General features: G+C 53.5%; 6 protein-coding genes across 8 annotated transcripts in view; 3 read left to right on the forward strand and 3 right to left on the reverse strand.

Annotated features, from left to right (window-relative positions):
- The window catches only part of H257_04394 (hypothetical protein), a gene marked incomplete at both ends in the record, with an annotated part of 1,995 nt that extends 1,126 nt beyond the window's left edge, over window positions 1-869 (forward strand). Inside the window, one exon of the mRNA XM_009828893.1 lies at window positions 49-869. Within this exon, the coding sequence (XP_009827195.1) occupies window positions 49-869 (821 nt within the window). The remainder of the gene's footprint in view (window positions 1-48) is intronic.
- Window positions 870-1,278: 409 nt separating this feature from the next.
- Window positions 1,279-4,041, reverse strand: H257_04395 (hypothetical protein; the record flags this gene model as incomplete). The annotated part of the gene is made up of 11 exons (XM_009828894.1): window positions 3,850-4,041; window positions 3,634-3,799; window positions 3,361-3,576; window positions 3,177-3,292; window positions 2,908-3,129; window positions 2,642-2,838; window positions 2,467-2,594; window positions 2,169-2,405; window positions 2,024-2,106; window positions 1,735-1,968; window positions 1,279-1,686 (listed from the first exon to the last, which is right to left on the reverse strand). The coding sequence occupies exons 1-11, from the start codon at window positions 4,024-4,026 to the stop codon at window positions 1,279-1,281; spliced, it is 2,184 nt and encodes a 727-aa protein (XP_009827196.1). The 5' UTR covers window positions 4,027-4,041.
- A 312-nt stretch (window positions 4,042-4,353) lies between these two features.
- Window positions 4,354-6,185, forward strand: H257_04396 (hypothetical protein). The gene is made up of 4 exons (XM_009828895.1): window positions 4,354-4,536; window positions 4,600-4,992; window positions 5,046-5,503; window positions 5,568-6,185. The coding sequence occupies exons 1-4, from the start codon at window positions 4,398-4,400 to the stop codon at window positions 5,958-5,960; spliced, it is 1,383 nt and encodes a 460-aa protein (XP_009827197.1). The 5' UTR covers window positions 4,354-4,397; the 3' UTR covers window positions 5,961-6,185.
- A 268-nt stretch (window positions 6,186-6,453) lies between these two features.
- On the reverse strand, window positions 6,454-8,250 carry H257_04397 (malate synthase A). The gene has a single exon (XM_009828896.1). The coding sequence runs from the start codon at window positions 8,213-8,215 to the stop codon at window positions 6,605-6,607; it is 1,611 nt and encodes a 536-aa protein (XP_009827198.1). The 5' UTR covers window positions 8,216-8,250; the 3' UTR covers window positions 6,454-6,604.
- A 622-nt stretch (window positions 8,251-8,872) lies between these two features.
- Window positions 8,873-10,276, reverse strand: H257_04398. Of its 2 annotated transcripts, XM_009828897.1 has the most exons (6): window positions 10,160-10,276; window positions 10,025-10,107; window positions 9,887-9,964; window positions 9,473-9,818; window positions 9,239-9,415; window positions 8,873-9,181 (listed from the first exon to the last, which is right to left on the reverse strand). In XM_009828897.1, exons 1-6 carry the CDS (start codon window positions 10,248-10,250, stop codon window positions 9,141-9,143), a joined length of 816 nt encoding a protein of 271 aa, XP_009827199.1. In that variant the 5' UTR covers window positions 10,251-10,276; the 3' UTR covers window positions 8,873-9,140. The 2 variants fall into 2 exon arrangements, with proteins under 2 accessions (XP_009827199.1, XP_009827200.1); XM_009828898.1 differs by having other exon boundaries at window positions 9,239-9,818.
- A 131-nt stretch (window positions 10,277-10,407) lies between these two features.
- H257_04399 lies at window positions 10,408-11,703 on the forward strand (the record flags this gene model as incomplete). Of its 2 annotated transcripts, XM_009828899.1 has the most annotated exons (8): window positions 10,408-10,491; window positions 10,549-10,631; window positions 10,684-10,761; window positions 10,821-11,100; window positions 11,155-11,220; window positions 11,266-11,300; window positions 11,361-11,502; window positions 11,562-11,703. In XM_009828899.1, coding segments are annotated over 8 exons (806 nt in total), but the record flags the coding sequence as incomplete, so codon positions are not given. The 2 variants fall into 2 exon arrangements, with proteins under 2 accessions (XP_009827201.1, XP_009827202.1); XM_009828900.1 differs by having other exon boundaries at window positions 11,266-11,502.
- Between the last annotated feature and the right edge of the window lie 227 nt (window positions 11,704-11,930).

Genomic DNA, 11,930 nt, shown 5'->3' on the forward strand with positions numbered 1-11,930 from the left:
CCTACGCCATGCCACAGGCAAACAAACAGTTGCCCATATCGGCGTCAGGGTACGGAGGGTTCGACAAGCTGTCTGGATATGGCCAGTTCCTTTCGAGGAGCCAAGCAGGCAGACAAGTGGCTGACGCATCAGGTTATGGGGAAATGGACAACGAGACCCAGTACGGGCAGTTTGCAGCGCCCCCAAGGCCACACGATGACGTGCGGTCAACCTATGGGGAATTTGCACAAGCCAGCAAGTACGGACAGTTTGCTCCACCTCCATCTGCGTCAGGATACGGCAAATTTGAGAAAATGAGTGGCTACGGGCAGTTTGCTCCACCTGCAGCAGAGTCAGGATACGGCAAATTTGAGAAAATGAGTGGCTACGGGCAGTTTGCTCCACCTCCAGCTGCGTCTGAGTACGGAAAGTTCCAAGACACGAGTAATTATGGCCAGTTCGCTCCGCAACCGCCGTCCAACAATGCCGAGAATGCAAGTGGACACCGCCAAGGTGCTGCCGCCCTCCCAAACAAACCCATCCCCCAAGACCGGACCCGTGACAGAGGGAAGGCGGAGACGATTCCCACAAGTCATGTTCGTCCAGAAAACCCACCTCACGACCAACTAACTGACCCCCACAAGCCCCCCCTTCGAGCACCCCGCCCCCCTCTCAACGAGATTCAGTTCGACGATTTGTGTCGAAACGAAGGGCTTCGAGACGCGTACATTCGCGTGCTCCGACGCGTGGGTGGGGCCCCGGTGGTGGCATCGCTTTTTCAGAGGATTTCCAACGTACTGCGACAGCAAAAAGGCTCCAAGACGGAAACCAAGCAGCGTGTCAAAGTCGCCTTTGATTTGGTGGTATCCCGAGGTCTCAACATCATCTGAAGCTACAACCAACCATGTGTTATGTTAAGCGACGAAATAGATGGGAAAGTGGACAAGGATGGCTTGAGCGACGCCTTGACAAAGCTCTCCGTCATATTTACCGCTGACGAGGTACTAATTGTCGTGTTGAAATCCGCTTCCACGCTCTATCGTTAGTTACTCGCGTTGTTTTCCACGCTGGATCGGAGTTGCTCAGGTAGTTCTTAGCACACACTTGTCGTCAACGTTGCTTACATTATTGTACAGGACGTGCCACCGCCAGTCGTTTCGTTGATCGGTTGCATGCTGAAATAGACACATAACACGTGTATATTTTTCAGAATGACTATTTGAAGCCAACTACTTATCTACGTAGAAAGTTTGTCTATCTAGGTCGAATGTGTAAGATAAGGCAACTTCTTCAATTATTTCAAGTTCCTTGTAATAATACATGATATAAACACGCAGCTTCTTCGTCGGTTAAGTCGATGTCTTCAGGGGACGTTGAGTCGCCTTTGGCAGTTGGCAAAGGTTCCGGCGGTCTGGACGGAACCAACGATCGGGCAGGTGCCTGAAACGACCCACCCGATCCTCGCAATTCTGCGGGGTGCGTCGGGGGTTTGGGGGTTATGGTGGGTCGTGGCATGAGTTGATGTTTAGTGGACTGGGTGGGCTTGGAGACACATGATTTTGGCCTCAGCATTGTTGGAATTCCGGCGGTTGGTTGTTCCGTGGTAGGGGGAGCGGCGGGGGTGTGCAGCAGCATCGCATCCAACGCGTCAATGTCGATCGCGTCCGCATTGTCTCGGGGGTCGGTGAATGCAGCCACGGCCCTGATCTACGCACAGTTTAATCACACGAAGATAGGGCTATCAAGGAGCCATACGTCGTTGAGGTTGATGGGGGTGTTGGCGTTGTAGCATAACGTGAATAGCTCGTGGACGGAGAGGGTGGGGTGTTGCGGCTCCAGCCCGTGGTGGACGAGCAGGCTTCTCAGCGACGGGGTGTGCTTGGGGGTGCTGGCTCGGAAGGCTGCTCGGAGAGAGGCCAAGGCTGTCGCAAAGTTGGAGCTCGGTTGACGCTTCTTGGGGGCAAGCAGTGACGAGGTCGTTGATGCAATCTAATAAATTTGAATACGTTAGACAATGGGATCAGTACTCTCTTGAGATACGAACGGATACACGGGGGCGGGATGGGACGAGCGTCGAGGCAGCCGACACTGGCCGGGGCTTGGACACAAACTCGACTTTGTCGGAGGCTAACGTTAAGGGTACTTTTATCCATGTCGAGTTACCAATCACGATGTACCCTGCGTCGTACCGTGTTGTTTCTGGTTGTCAGAGATTTCATCCGACCGACGAACGAGCTCGAGACTTGGTCCGGCCAGCGATTTACGACCGCTGGGGGTGGCAGGTGAGGCTGGAACGATTGCAATAGGTGTAACATGAAGCTCTGGTTTTCGAAAGAGTTGGCGCGCGGATTGGGGTTTCTTGGGGCCAAGGGCCGCTGTCGCGAGATGTCGCGGGTCTTTCCAGCTCCGCCACCGCGTGCTTTGGCCTACCATGCCCTGGATTAGTTGATGCGATTGTAAACGAGGACAAAAGAAAGGAGGCCCCACTGAACGGTCTCGGCTTTGTGGTGGAACTGGTGGCTTGAATGGATAATGGGCGGGCAGCGTTGACGTGAGCGATGGCTTTGGTGTTAATCTCTTTGCAACACGCTTCACATACTTGCACGGTTCGGTATCTGCTCGGTTGTCAGTGCGATCACAATGTTCAATGGATACCACGTACAGAAACGACGATTCTTTCACCAGCGTATTGAACTTGTCGTCACTTATCGGTCCGTACGAGGCTCGAATGACGCCAGGCACTGGCAGACCCGTCTGATTCTGATTCTGAGTTGGGTTCTGATTGTTCTGATTCTGAGTGGGGCTCTGAGTCATGGACGCCGTATAACGATGCGCTGCCACAATGGCCTTGAATGTTACCTAGTATGCACCACCCATCATCCTTCACGTATCACGTGTTTCACTTATCAATATCACTGTCGAACGTACGAGAAACGTGGCCGAGGTACCAGGTGCCCCACTTCGTTCGCGGTGGGGATTTCCACATGCTGGACAAATGCGCGGCGCGGCTACGTCCAATGGCGGGGGTGCCGCCATGACCAAATGCTCCAAGCGACTGGGGGTGACCAGTTGGCACGGCACGATGGCTTCTTGGTTTTCAAACACGACCAACGATGGCCATAGAAAGTACAGTTTGTCGTCGGCGCCCATCTAAAGTGATATATCTCCTGATTATTCGGATGCATCTGATTCCGTACTTTGAAGTGCAGCACTTGGCGCACAATAGTCATGCCCACGGTGGCGGCCACGTGATGTACGATGTCCCGATTCAGGGCCGTGAGGGTCTGTAGCGTTGCGGGGTTGGCTATCGCTTCTACTTGCAATATAAGGAGCATTGGCCACACACAGATCCACCAGTCGTAAATATGTGGATTCGTATACTGTGAGTGCTGGTTGTTGGGCGTTCAAACGTGACCGCGCGGAGCTCAAGGGGGATGAGTCCATTGACAAACATGTGGGGGTTCGAGCAGCGCACGGCGGCGTGACATGTGTCGTGGGCAAATACGGTCTGCACCATGTTGTTGTAGCACGACTTGGGGGGGACGAATTTCTGCAGCATGCCGTGGGTGGACGACATGGGGCTGTTGAGCAGGTCCTCTATTCGCCACGTGTTCATTTGAATCAAATAGTATCACATGTGTGTGTGGAGCGTACCTACACCCGCGAGAGTCAGATGGTCGACCACAAGAGTCCGCGGCTCGGGGGATTCGGAGGACGTGACCAAATACACGTAGACGGCGGCGATGGGCCCCGGGGCGGTGTCGCGAAAGAAGCGAAGCAGATTGGGCTTTGTAGTTTTGTCCTTCTTGCGGCGAAGCAACTGGGCGAAGAAGAAAACTAAATGAGATGTCGACATGCAAAGGTACAAACCTCGCCGGTCTTGGACGTGAAGTACCAGTGGACGAGGACTCCGCGGTCCAGCAAGATCGTGTCGGGGATGCATAAGGCGTGGGGTTTCGTGCGGGTGTTCTTGAGCCAAAGACATGTAAATATATCGAGAGGATGCCGATCCAGCCGCAGCGACAGCGGATGCACTGCGTCCTCCATGAGACAACACAATCGATTGAATGTGCGATGATGGGCTAAATTTGGACGAACTCTAAGCTACAGTACTGTACCTACAGTATCTACTATACGTACGTATACAGTAGTTTAAGACTTTCCAATATATATGCATGTTCTCATCACTCTCTCAACGCTCTCCTATTCTCATAGCTAGTCCATGAAGAGTCTGTCTAATGGCGCATCCCTGGCAGTCGTTCGATGCTTCATGCATGATGCGGATTATGGCGGCAATCTCGACTTGGTTGTATACCCTGCTGTCGTGTATCCAGCAAATGTGTCGGTTACATCCGTCAAAATTTAATTGCTCTTTTTATATAATTACTACTCGAAGGTTGGTTGCATCTTCAGAGAGGATGGCAAGCGGCGGCGACGACGACGATGCGTTCAACCTGTTTGGAGCTCCACCAGTGAAGACTACCATTCCGAGAACTGGCACATCAGACCATACCGAGCTCTTCCCAGCAGAAGCTGCAAGCACCACTACCTTCTCAGGTCAATCCCAATCTACCAGTACCCTCGAGACACAACTACATAACATGACATGGTCCTCCGTAGATAGTCCGTTTGACCTGTTTCCGTCCAAACCCATAACTCAACGACGTCAAGATCTGGATGAACTCGACGAGCTTTTCTCCACGAAGCGAGATACCACGTCGTCGTCGCTTCGATCGCGGCAGTCATCGTCTTCGACGGAGGACACCGCACTACCTCCTCGAGCTCCAGTACCCGTCCCAGATGAATTCAAAAAGGCTGGGAACGCCATGGACATTATCTTTGTGCGGAACGACGATGGGACTTCCATCGGATGCACGCCTTGGCATGTGGCGTTCAACTACTCGCGGTTCCTTGCGTCTGGCGCTGGCGACCTCGTCGACGTGTATTGCAACGGCGTCCAGTTGCCGACTCCCATGTCCATCGGGGACAAAGGCCGCGTTCTGTTTCGTGCAGGTCGCTATCTTGTCTTCCATCTGTGCATTCGTCGGTCTCACGCATGAACTTAGGGTCGGAGCAACCAGATGAACTCACGCTGGCCGCGATTTCGTCCATCCTTCCCACAGACTTCCCGCCCCTGTACGCGACGCTTCGGTTCGAGCACCGCAAGCCGTCGACTTCCTCCTCGTCTGTAGTGCGCGTCGTGGAGTGCCGCATGTTCCTGTGGGACCCCGACGCCGCCGTCGTCGTTGCCGACCTCGACGGCACCATCACCATCAACGACGTCGAGGGCCACATCCGCACCCTCCGCCTCGGCCAGTACGACTTTATCCACGCGGGGGTTTGCAGTTTCTACGACCGTCTCCATCGCATCGGACTCCGGATCCTGTACCTCACGGCGCGGCCGATCAACTGGGCGGATGCTTCGCGGGAGCACTTGGACGCCGCCGAACAAGGCGCGGTCCGTCTGCCCCCCGGCCCACTGCTCACCAACTCGATGGGACTCACGGGCGCCCTCCTCACCGAGGTCTCGCTCGTTGATGCTTCTAACGCATGCGATGATGATAACGAAGCATCGTAACTTGCATTAGGTTGTGCACAAGACGCCCCATATCTTCAAAGCTACCGTGCTCAAGTCGGTGCACATGGCGTGTATCTCGGGCGGCCGGACGTCGCCGCGGCCGCTGTTTGTCGCCGGGTTTGGAAACCGATCCACCGACGTCCAAGCGTACTCGGACGTGGGCATTCCGTCCATTTGCCTCCTCGATCCGTCGTCAAAGCTGCAACCGGCCGCGACGGAGTCGTGTGACCCGTTCGACTCGTACGCTGACCCCCGCGCCATGCTGTGGCTCCTCCCGCGGCTCTCCGTGCCGCCATTGCTCGCCGACAAAGTGGACGCGCACCTCGCGGAAATCATCGTCGCCACCGACGAGTACGAGGCCCAGCAACGCCAAACGCTCGTCGACAAGATACATTATTATTGACAGATCACCCCCCATCCTCCAACTCATATATCCAAGCTATTGGTGGTGGTCCAAGGCCGGAATGCTACGTGTCTGTGCACTCGCCATGATCAATCCATTGCAAGCCGCCGGACCGAATGTCCTGTATCCATTGATATTGGTTAAAAGTGCATTTTGACCATGGCAGATGAACAAGTTATTGACATAAATGACCATGGCAGATGAACAACATAATGTAGTTTTGCCAGCTAGCAATGACAGTACAGTATACCTGAGCTACTACTAGAATTACTAAAGTTGCCCAAGAAGTTGCTGCAACCAAAACGCTGTGAACAAGGGCGCGGCGGCAGTACTTAGGATTGCTACGTTCAAGTTGCTGACTGCCAATGCTTCATTTTGATGGGGGAATCAACAACATGGTGACTCTGTCAGCTTGACTGGTCGATGGCGGGGGGTGTCACCGCCCAGTGCATGCATGCGTCTTGCATTGTCGTTCCTTGATGCTTGGAAGTTATCAATCAGCATGCATATCAACAACGATCACAGAAGCAATGTACATCAGTTTTATTCGGTATACACGGGGACAAGCGCCAACACACAACCACCACCGGGTCAACCCGACCTGCGTGCGTCCTTGTTGGCAATAGATATAAATTTCAGAAACGTTACAACTTGGACCCGCCCACCTCGTACGACACAATATGCGGGTAGCACGGCAGCGTCAAAAACTCCGGGAACGTTGGGCCCGTCAAAATGTCCGCCGTCACGTCCTTGGCTAGCACGTACTTGTGGTCGTCCTTGGCGCGCGCGAGGTGCTTGGTCGTGCAGTCCTCGAGGATATTGAGCACGAGATCCTTCGTGATGCGCTGGCCGTTGGCGGTCGACGCCGCGTGCTTGAGCCACTGCCACACTTGAACCCGGGAAATCTCGGCCGTCGCCGCGTCTTCCATTTTGTTGTGCAAGGGGATGCATCCGCTGCCGCGCAGCCATGCTTCCACGTACACCAGCGTCACGTCAATGTTCTCTTCGAGGCCCTTCATCGAAATCGACCCCACCGGCACCTCAATCAAGTCCTTGGCTTCCACCTTCGAGTTCTTCAATGCTTTGTGGATCTGGTTGGGCGTCGTCATGTTCGCGTCAAACACGTCCATGGCGATCTTCACGAGGCCGGGATGCGCGACCCAAGTGCCGTCGTGGCCCGCCACCACCTCCCGCAGCTTGTCTTCGTACACGGCCTTCATAAACTTGTCGTTGAGCGCCGGGTCGTTCTTCACTGGAATCTGCGCCGCCATTCCGCCCATGGCATGCGCGCCGCGCTTGTGGCACGTTTGGATGAGGAGCTTCACGTACGACGCCATGAACGGAGTCGTCATTGACTCCGCCGAGCGATCTGGCATGACAAACGACGGGTGGTTGCGGAACTTCTTGATGAACGAGAAGATGTAGTCCCATCGCCCACAGTTCAACCCGCTCGAGTGTTCCTTCAACGCAAACAAAATCTCTTCCATCTGGTACCCCGCTGTGATCGTTTCAATGAGTACCGTCGCGCGGATAGTTCCCACTGGCACAGCCAAGTAGTTTTGCGCCACGACAAACACGTCGTTCCAAAGTCGCGCTTCGCTATGGTGTTCCAGCTTGGGCAAGTAGAAGTACGGCCCCGACCCACGTTGAACCAGTTCATGGACGTTGTGGTAGAAGTACAACCCAAAGTCAAACAGCGACCCCGCCATGATCTCGTCGTTCACGGTCACATGCGCTTCGTCCAAGTGCCAGCCGCGAGGACGAACGAGCAACGTTGCCAAATGCTCGTGCAACGAGTATGTCTTGCCCGTGCCAGCCTGCGTGTACGAAATGGTGTGACGGACGGCGTCGCGTAGGTTGACTTGGCCCTGTACAAGCGTGCGCCACGTGGGCGACGTCGAGTCTTCAAAATCAGCCATGTAGCATTTGGCCCCCGAGTTCAACCCGTTGATCACCATCTTGCGGTCGACTGGACCAGTGATTTCCACGCGGCGATCCTGCAAGTCATGGGGAATGCTCGCGACCTTCCATGCACCGTCGCGGATGTACTTCGTTTCGGGCAAAAACGTGGGGAAATGACCTGCATCCAACGCGACTTGACGATCGGCGCGGTCCCGCAGGAGTTGCTGCCGTCGCGCTTCAAACGATTCGTGCAAGTACGCAAGGAAGCGAAGGGCGTCGGGGGTGAGGATGTCGAGGAACTCGCGGGGCATCTCCCCCAGAACGCGGACTTGGTTGACGCGGAACGTTGACATGGGATGGAGATCTGCGGGATGGCGCGCAATTTGAGGAATGCCAAATATACAGGCAGTTCCATTGATGGCGGACAGTTGCGAGAGAATGTTGAGAAAACAAAAAAAGATTTCGAAATAACGACGCCTGATTGGTTGAAAGTAGCCAATCGCTGGGCGATTTCGGGCCATTGGATGAAATCCACCAATCAACGGTCACGTGAATTGCCGCGAAAGGCGCGTCATGGAGTTTGTTCCGCAACTTCAACAACGGCCCGCCATTTTGCCGCGTCAACTTCTACATCAAATCGTTTTGTCGGACCTGTATGCTACGGTTCTCAAAGGTAGATGGCTTCGTTGCGAAGGATTGCAGGGGCATGCATGTGCTTCGTATGTGGCATGTATGATCCCAGGCCAGTGAAGCCACGATCGTACCGGTGGTCGTCGTAGGCAACGATTGCGCAATGGTTTTTCCACCTTCAACGAAGTAGTTACTGCCTCCTAGAAAGCCGCGCTGACTTCCGCGTCCCAAGTCTCGATTCTGCTTGCTCGTTAGTACTGCATGAAAGGGCCAGCGCGTGCATAGCGCCTATGCTTGGGCAGACGGCTCAACTCGCTGACCGTTGCAACGTGTTACTTGATGTCTATATCACTTCCGATGATGTTTGTCCTAAGTGCTTTACTGCTAGACCGTGCATCCATACACTATAAAACAGCGGCAGCAGTGGCGATAGATCGAGGGCTCGGCTTTCATTGAGATCTATCTATATGTTCCCCATCACGATGACGATCCAGAACATGTTGGCATGGTACGAATGCTTATATAAACTGGTCGACTGCCAGCTCGTCCACTGGTTCGAATGTCGTGGGCGGCAACCACAACGATGAGGGCTTGCTACTCCCAAGTACAGTGTCTGACGTCGGCTCTCACGGCGCTTTCTTCATCCCATCATTGCAACAGACCCAATTGCTTGATGGTCTTGAATTGATCTACGGCACAAACCCATCAGTCCACCATGTAGTTGTGGAAGAATGAATGGTTTGTACCTGGGATTTCCATGAGAGCGGCAGTGGCAAAGCCGACTTCGGGGTTTCTCTGGTTCAGTCGAAGCACCTTGTTGTACTCGACGAATTGAAAGTTGTCGAACCGACGAGCAGGCAGTTGGTCGTCAAACTCCTCCATCATGTCCCACGGCCCGTCGCCAACGCCCACCATTACGATCGCTGCAAGTTGCACTGGTCAATCAATACTCGTGGAATATGCAAGGTGGAAGGTCGTACAAAGGGGATAGTTGGAGGCAGCCACGATGGCATCGCGTGTTTCCTTCTCGTTGCTCACTTGGCCATCCGCAACAATGATCAAGATGTGGTACTGCCGGGTGCGCTCGACGATGCGGATGGCCTCTTCGATCACGGGGGCAAAGTTCGTCGGCCCAGAGAGCTGGAGCGTTGGCGTCACTTGGGCGTAACGATACAGCACTTCGTCAAAGCCGTGGCAGGGCTCGCCGTCAGCGCTCAAGCTGAAGCAGGAAGCCGATCCAGTCTTGGAGTCGCCAAACCCAAGCGCGGGAATGAGCTTGTCGTCATCGAATACCTCCAACGTGCGTCCCATGATGTGAATGACGGACTAGGACGACACGGGCGGAGTTAGTAGACGTGGTATTGTGTCACACGCTAGTTGTGCTATGTGCTTACTTGGTACGGGTTCACCGTGGCGCCCGTTGGGTCGATCGCATGCAAGCATTTGCCACCGAACGATCGTTCGCCGCTCCACTACCACGTTATACAAAATTAACTCATTTCCTTGCACGGAGCGACATTGTGTGTGTGTACTTCGTTTGATTTGGTGTAGTCGATGGCAACGACTAGGTTGGATGACTCGAGGCCGGCATGACGGAGCGACTGCTGCAGCTCCTCTAACACATCACAATGAGTACGATGGGCCTCATTGGCCACGGGAAGTCGTACCATAAGTCTCATACTTATCAGCGATGGTGATGAACGTGTCTGATGGTGCGTTCGCGTCGACCGCGAGTAGTTGCGAGAGTACTTGACCCATGGTTGAGATGTGGGACAGTGACAAAAGATTGAGAATGCTTGGAATGTTGGACCGGAATGTAGGTGCGCGAGAATTGTCTTCCGGATACTGTAATGCAATGACACGTTCCGGATAATATCCGTGTGAAAAAGGTGAAAATTGACGTCAGTTGAGAAACAGATGGGATCGAAACAAAGCAAGGCGGGGTCGGTCGCCACTCCGGTGCGCTTCCGCAAGATTCCGGACACCTTTGAGACTTATGGTAATGTACTTGCCGTGAAATCAACATGGATATACATGGGACTGATGGGTGCATCAGAGGAGCTCGAGAGAGCGTTGCGCGCCGCTGGTTTGGAGTCGTCGAACCTGATCATTGGCATTGACTACACCAAGTCCAACACGGTACCAAACGTTTCTTTGATCCACGTTTGTGAAAAATGCGGTGCCTGACTAGTGGACTGGTCAACGTACATTCAACGGCAAGTGTTTGCACGCCATTGACCCTACCGAACAGACGTGGAATCCATATCAAGTACACGCATGATGATCTCCTCCTCCTAGCCACGTCCTCATGTGAATACTGCCTTCTAGCACGTGATTTCAATCATGGGACGGACGTTGGAACTCTTTGACGACGATAAACTCATCCCCGTCTTTGGGTTTGGGGACGCGACCACCGGCGGCAGCGCGTGCTTTCCCTTCTTGCCTGACCAGCAAAAGTGCCACACCTTCGCCCAGGTCTTGGCTCGGTACAACCAAATCACACCCGGCATCAATTTGGCAGGTCCAACGAACTTTGCGCCAATTATCCGCGAGGCCATCAACATCTGCCAGCACAACCGGTCGTATCACATCCTTGTGATCATCGCAGGTTCGACCTCCATCTTCCTGACGATCTTATCCTTCTGGACATGTGCGTTGGTAGATGGGCACGTGAACAACCAGGACGAAACGCTCCGCGCCATCGTCGAAGCCTCGGCGTATCCTCTGTGTACGTGCTCACGACATTGCACTTTCAACTGAATTTCTATCGTAGCGATTATCATGGTCGGCGTGGGTGACGGTCCTTGGGTACTCTTGTATTCTAGAGTATATTATGTAAATATCTAATGTCGGATCATGTATCCTTAGGACATGATGGAAAAGTTTGACGACTGCCTGCCGGCCCGCCGCTTTGACAATTTCCAATTCGTCGAGTACGCCAAGATGATTCGGTACAACCGGGTCAACCCCGACGTCGGCTTTGCCACCGCCGCCCTCATGGAGATCCCAGGTATAGATCCATTCATTCCATGTAACTTGTTTGTAAAGGTTTGATGGGCATATGCATAGCCCAATACAAACTCATTCGCGACGCGGGCATGTTGTAATCGACGTGGAAGTAGTAGCCTCAGATGACATTCGCAATGTTGAGTACATAGTGATGGTCGGGATATGGTTAATGGAAAAATAGTACTTTAAGGTTTGTCACGAGGGATGTCTGTGCATGTCTGGCTTCTGAATATTATCATGTAAATCAACAAATATTTGTGATTTTACTGAACGTTGTACAGTAGTATATCATCGAATTTATGCTACCGCTGCCCCATTTACCCACTTGAAAGTAAGGTAAGGTAATCCATCAATATCGCGAACGCCATCAATATCGCGAACGCTTGTCATTATATCCAATCCAATGGCTTCATTCTGTAATGAGGGGTT

Source organism: Aphanomyces astaci, assembly GCF_000520075.1.
Source record: "Aphanomyces astaci strain APO3 unplaced genomic scaffold supercont1.7, whole genome shotgun sequence".
In the NCBI taxonomy this organism is placed as follows: Eukaryota; Oomycota; class Saprolegniomycetes; order Saprolegniales; family Verrucalvaceae; genus Aphanomyces; species Aphanomyces astaci.

What these genes read in the sequence shown, in the direction of transcription:
- H257_04397 (XM_009828896.1), bottom strand. Translation starts at nt 8,215, where the DNA reads ATGTCAACGTTCCGCGTCAACCAAGTCCGCGTTCTGGGGGAGATGCCC.
- H257_04398 (XM_009828897.1), bottom strand. Translation starts at nt 10,250, where the DNA reads ATGGGTCAAGTACTCTCGCAACTACTCGCGGTCGACGCGAACGCACCA. An exon ending in ACTACACCAAATCAAACGAA is followed by an intron (nt 9,965 to 10,024) that starts GTACACACACAC and finishes ATAACGTGGTAG; the next exon opens with TGGAGCGGCGAACGATCGTT. An exon ending in TGCCTCCAACTATCCCCTTT is followed by an intron (nt 9,416 to 9,472) that starts GTACGACCTTCC and finishes TGCAACTTGCAG; the next exon opens with CGATCGTAATGGTGGGCGTT.
- H257_04396 (XM_009828895.1), top strand. Translation starts at nt 4,398, where the DNA reads ATGGCAAGCGGCGGCGACGACGACGATGCGTTCAACCTGTTTGGAGCT. An exon ending in AAGCACCACTACCTTCTCAG is followed by an intron (nt 4,537 to 4,599) that starts GTCAATCCCAAT and finishes GGTCCTCCGTAG; the next exon opens with ATAGTCCGTTTGACCTGTTT. An exon ending in CGGGCGCCCTCCTCACCGAG is followed by an intron (nt 5,504 to 5,567) that starts GTCTCGCTCGTT and finishes AACTTGCATTAG; the next exon opens with GTTGTGCACAAGACGCCCCA.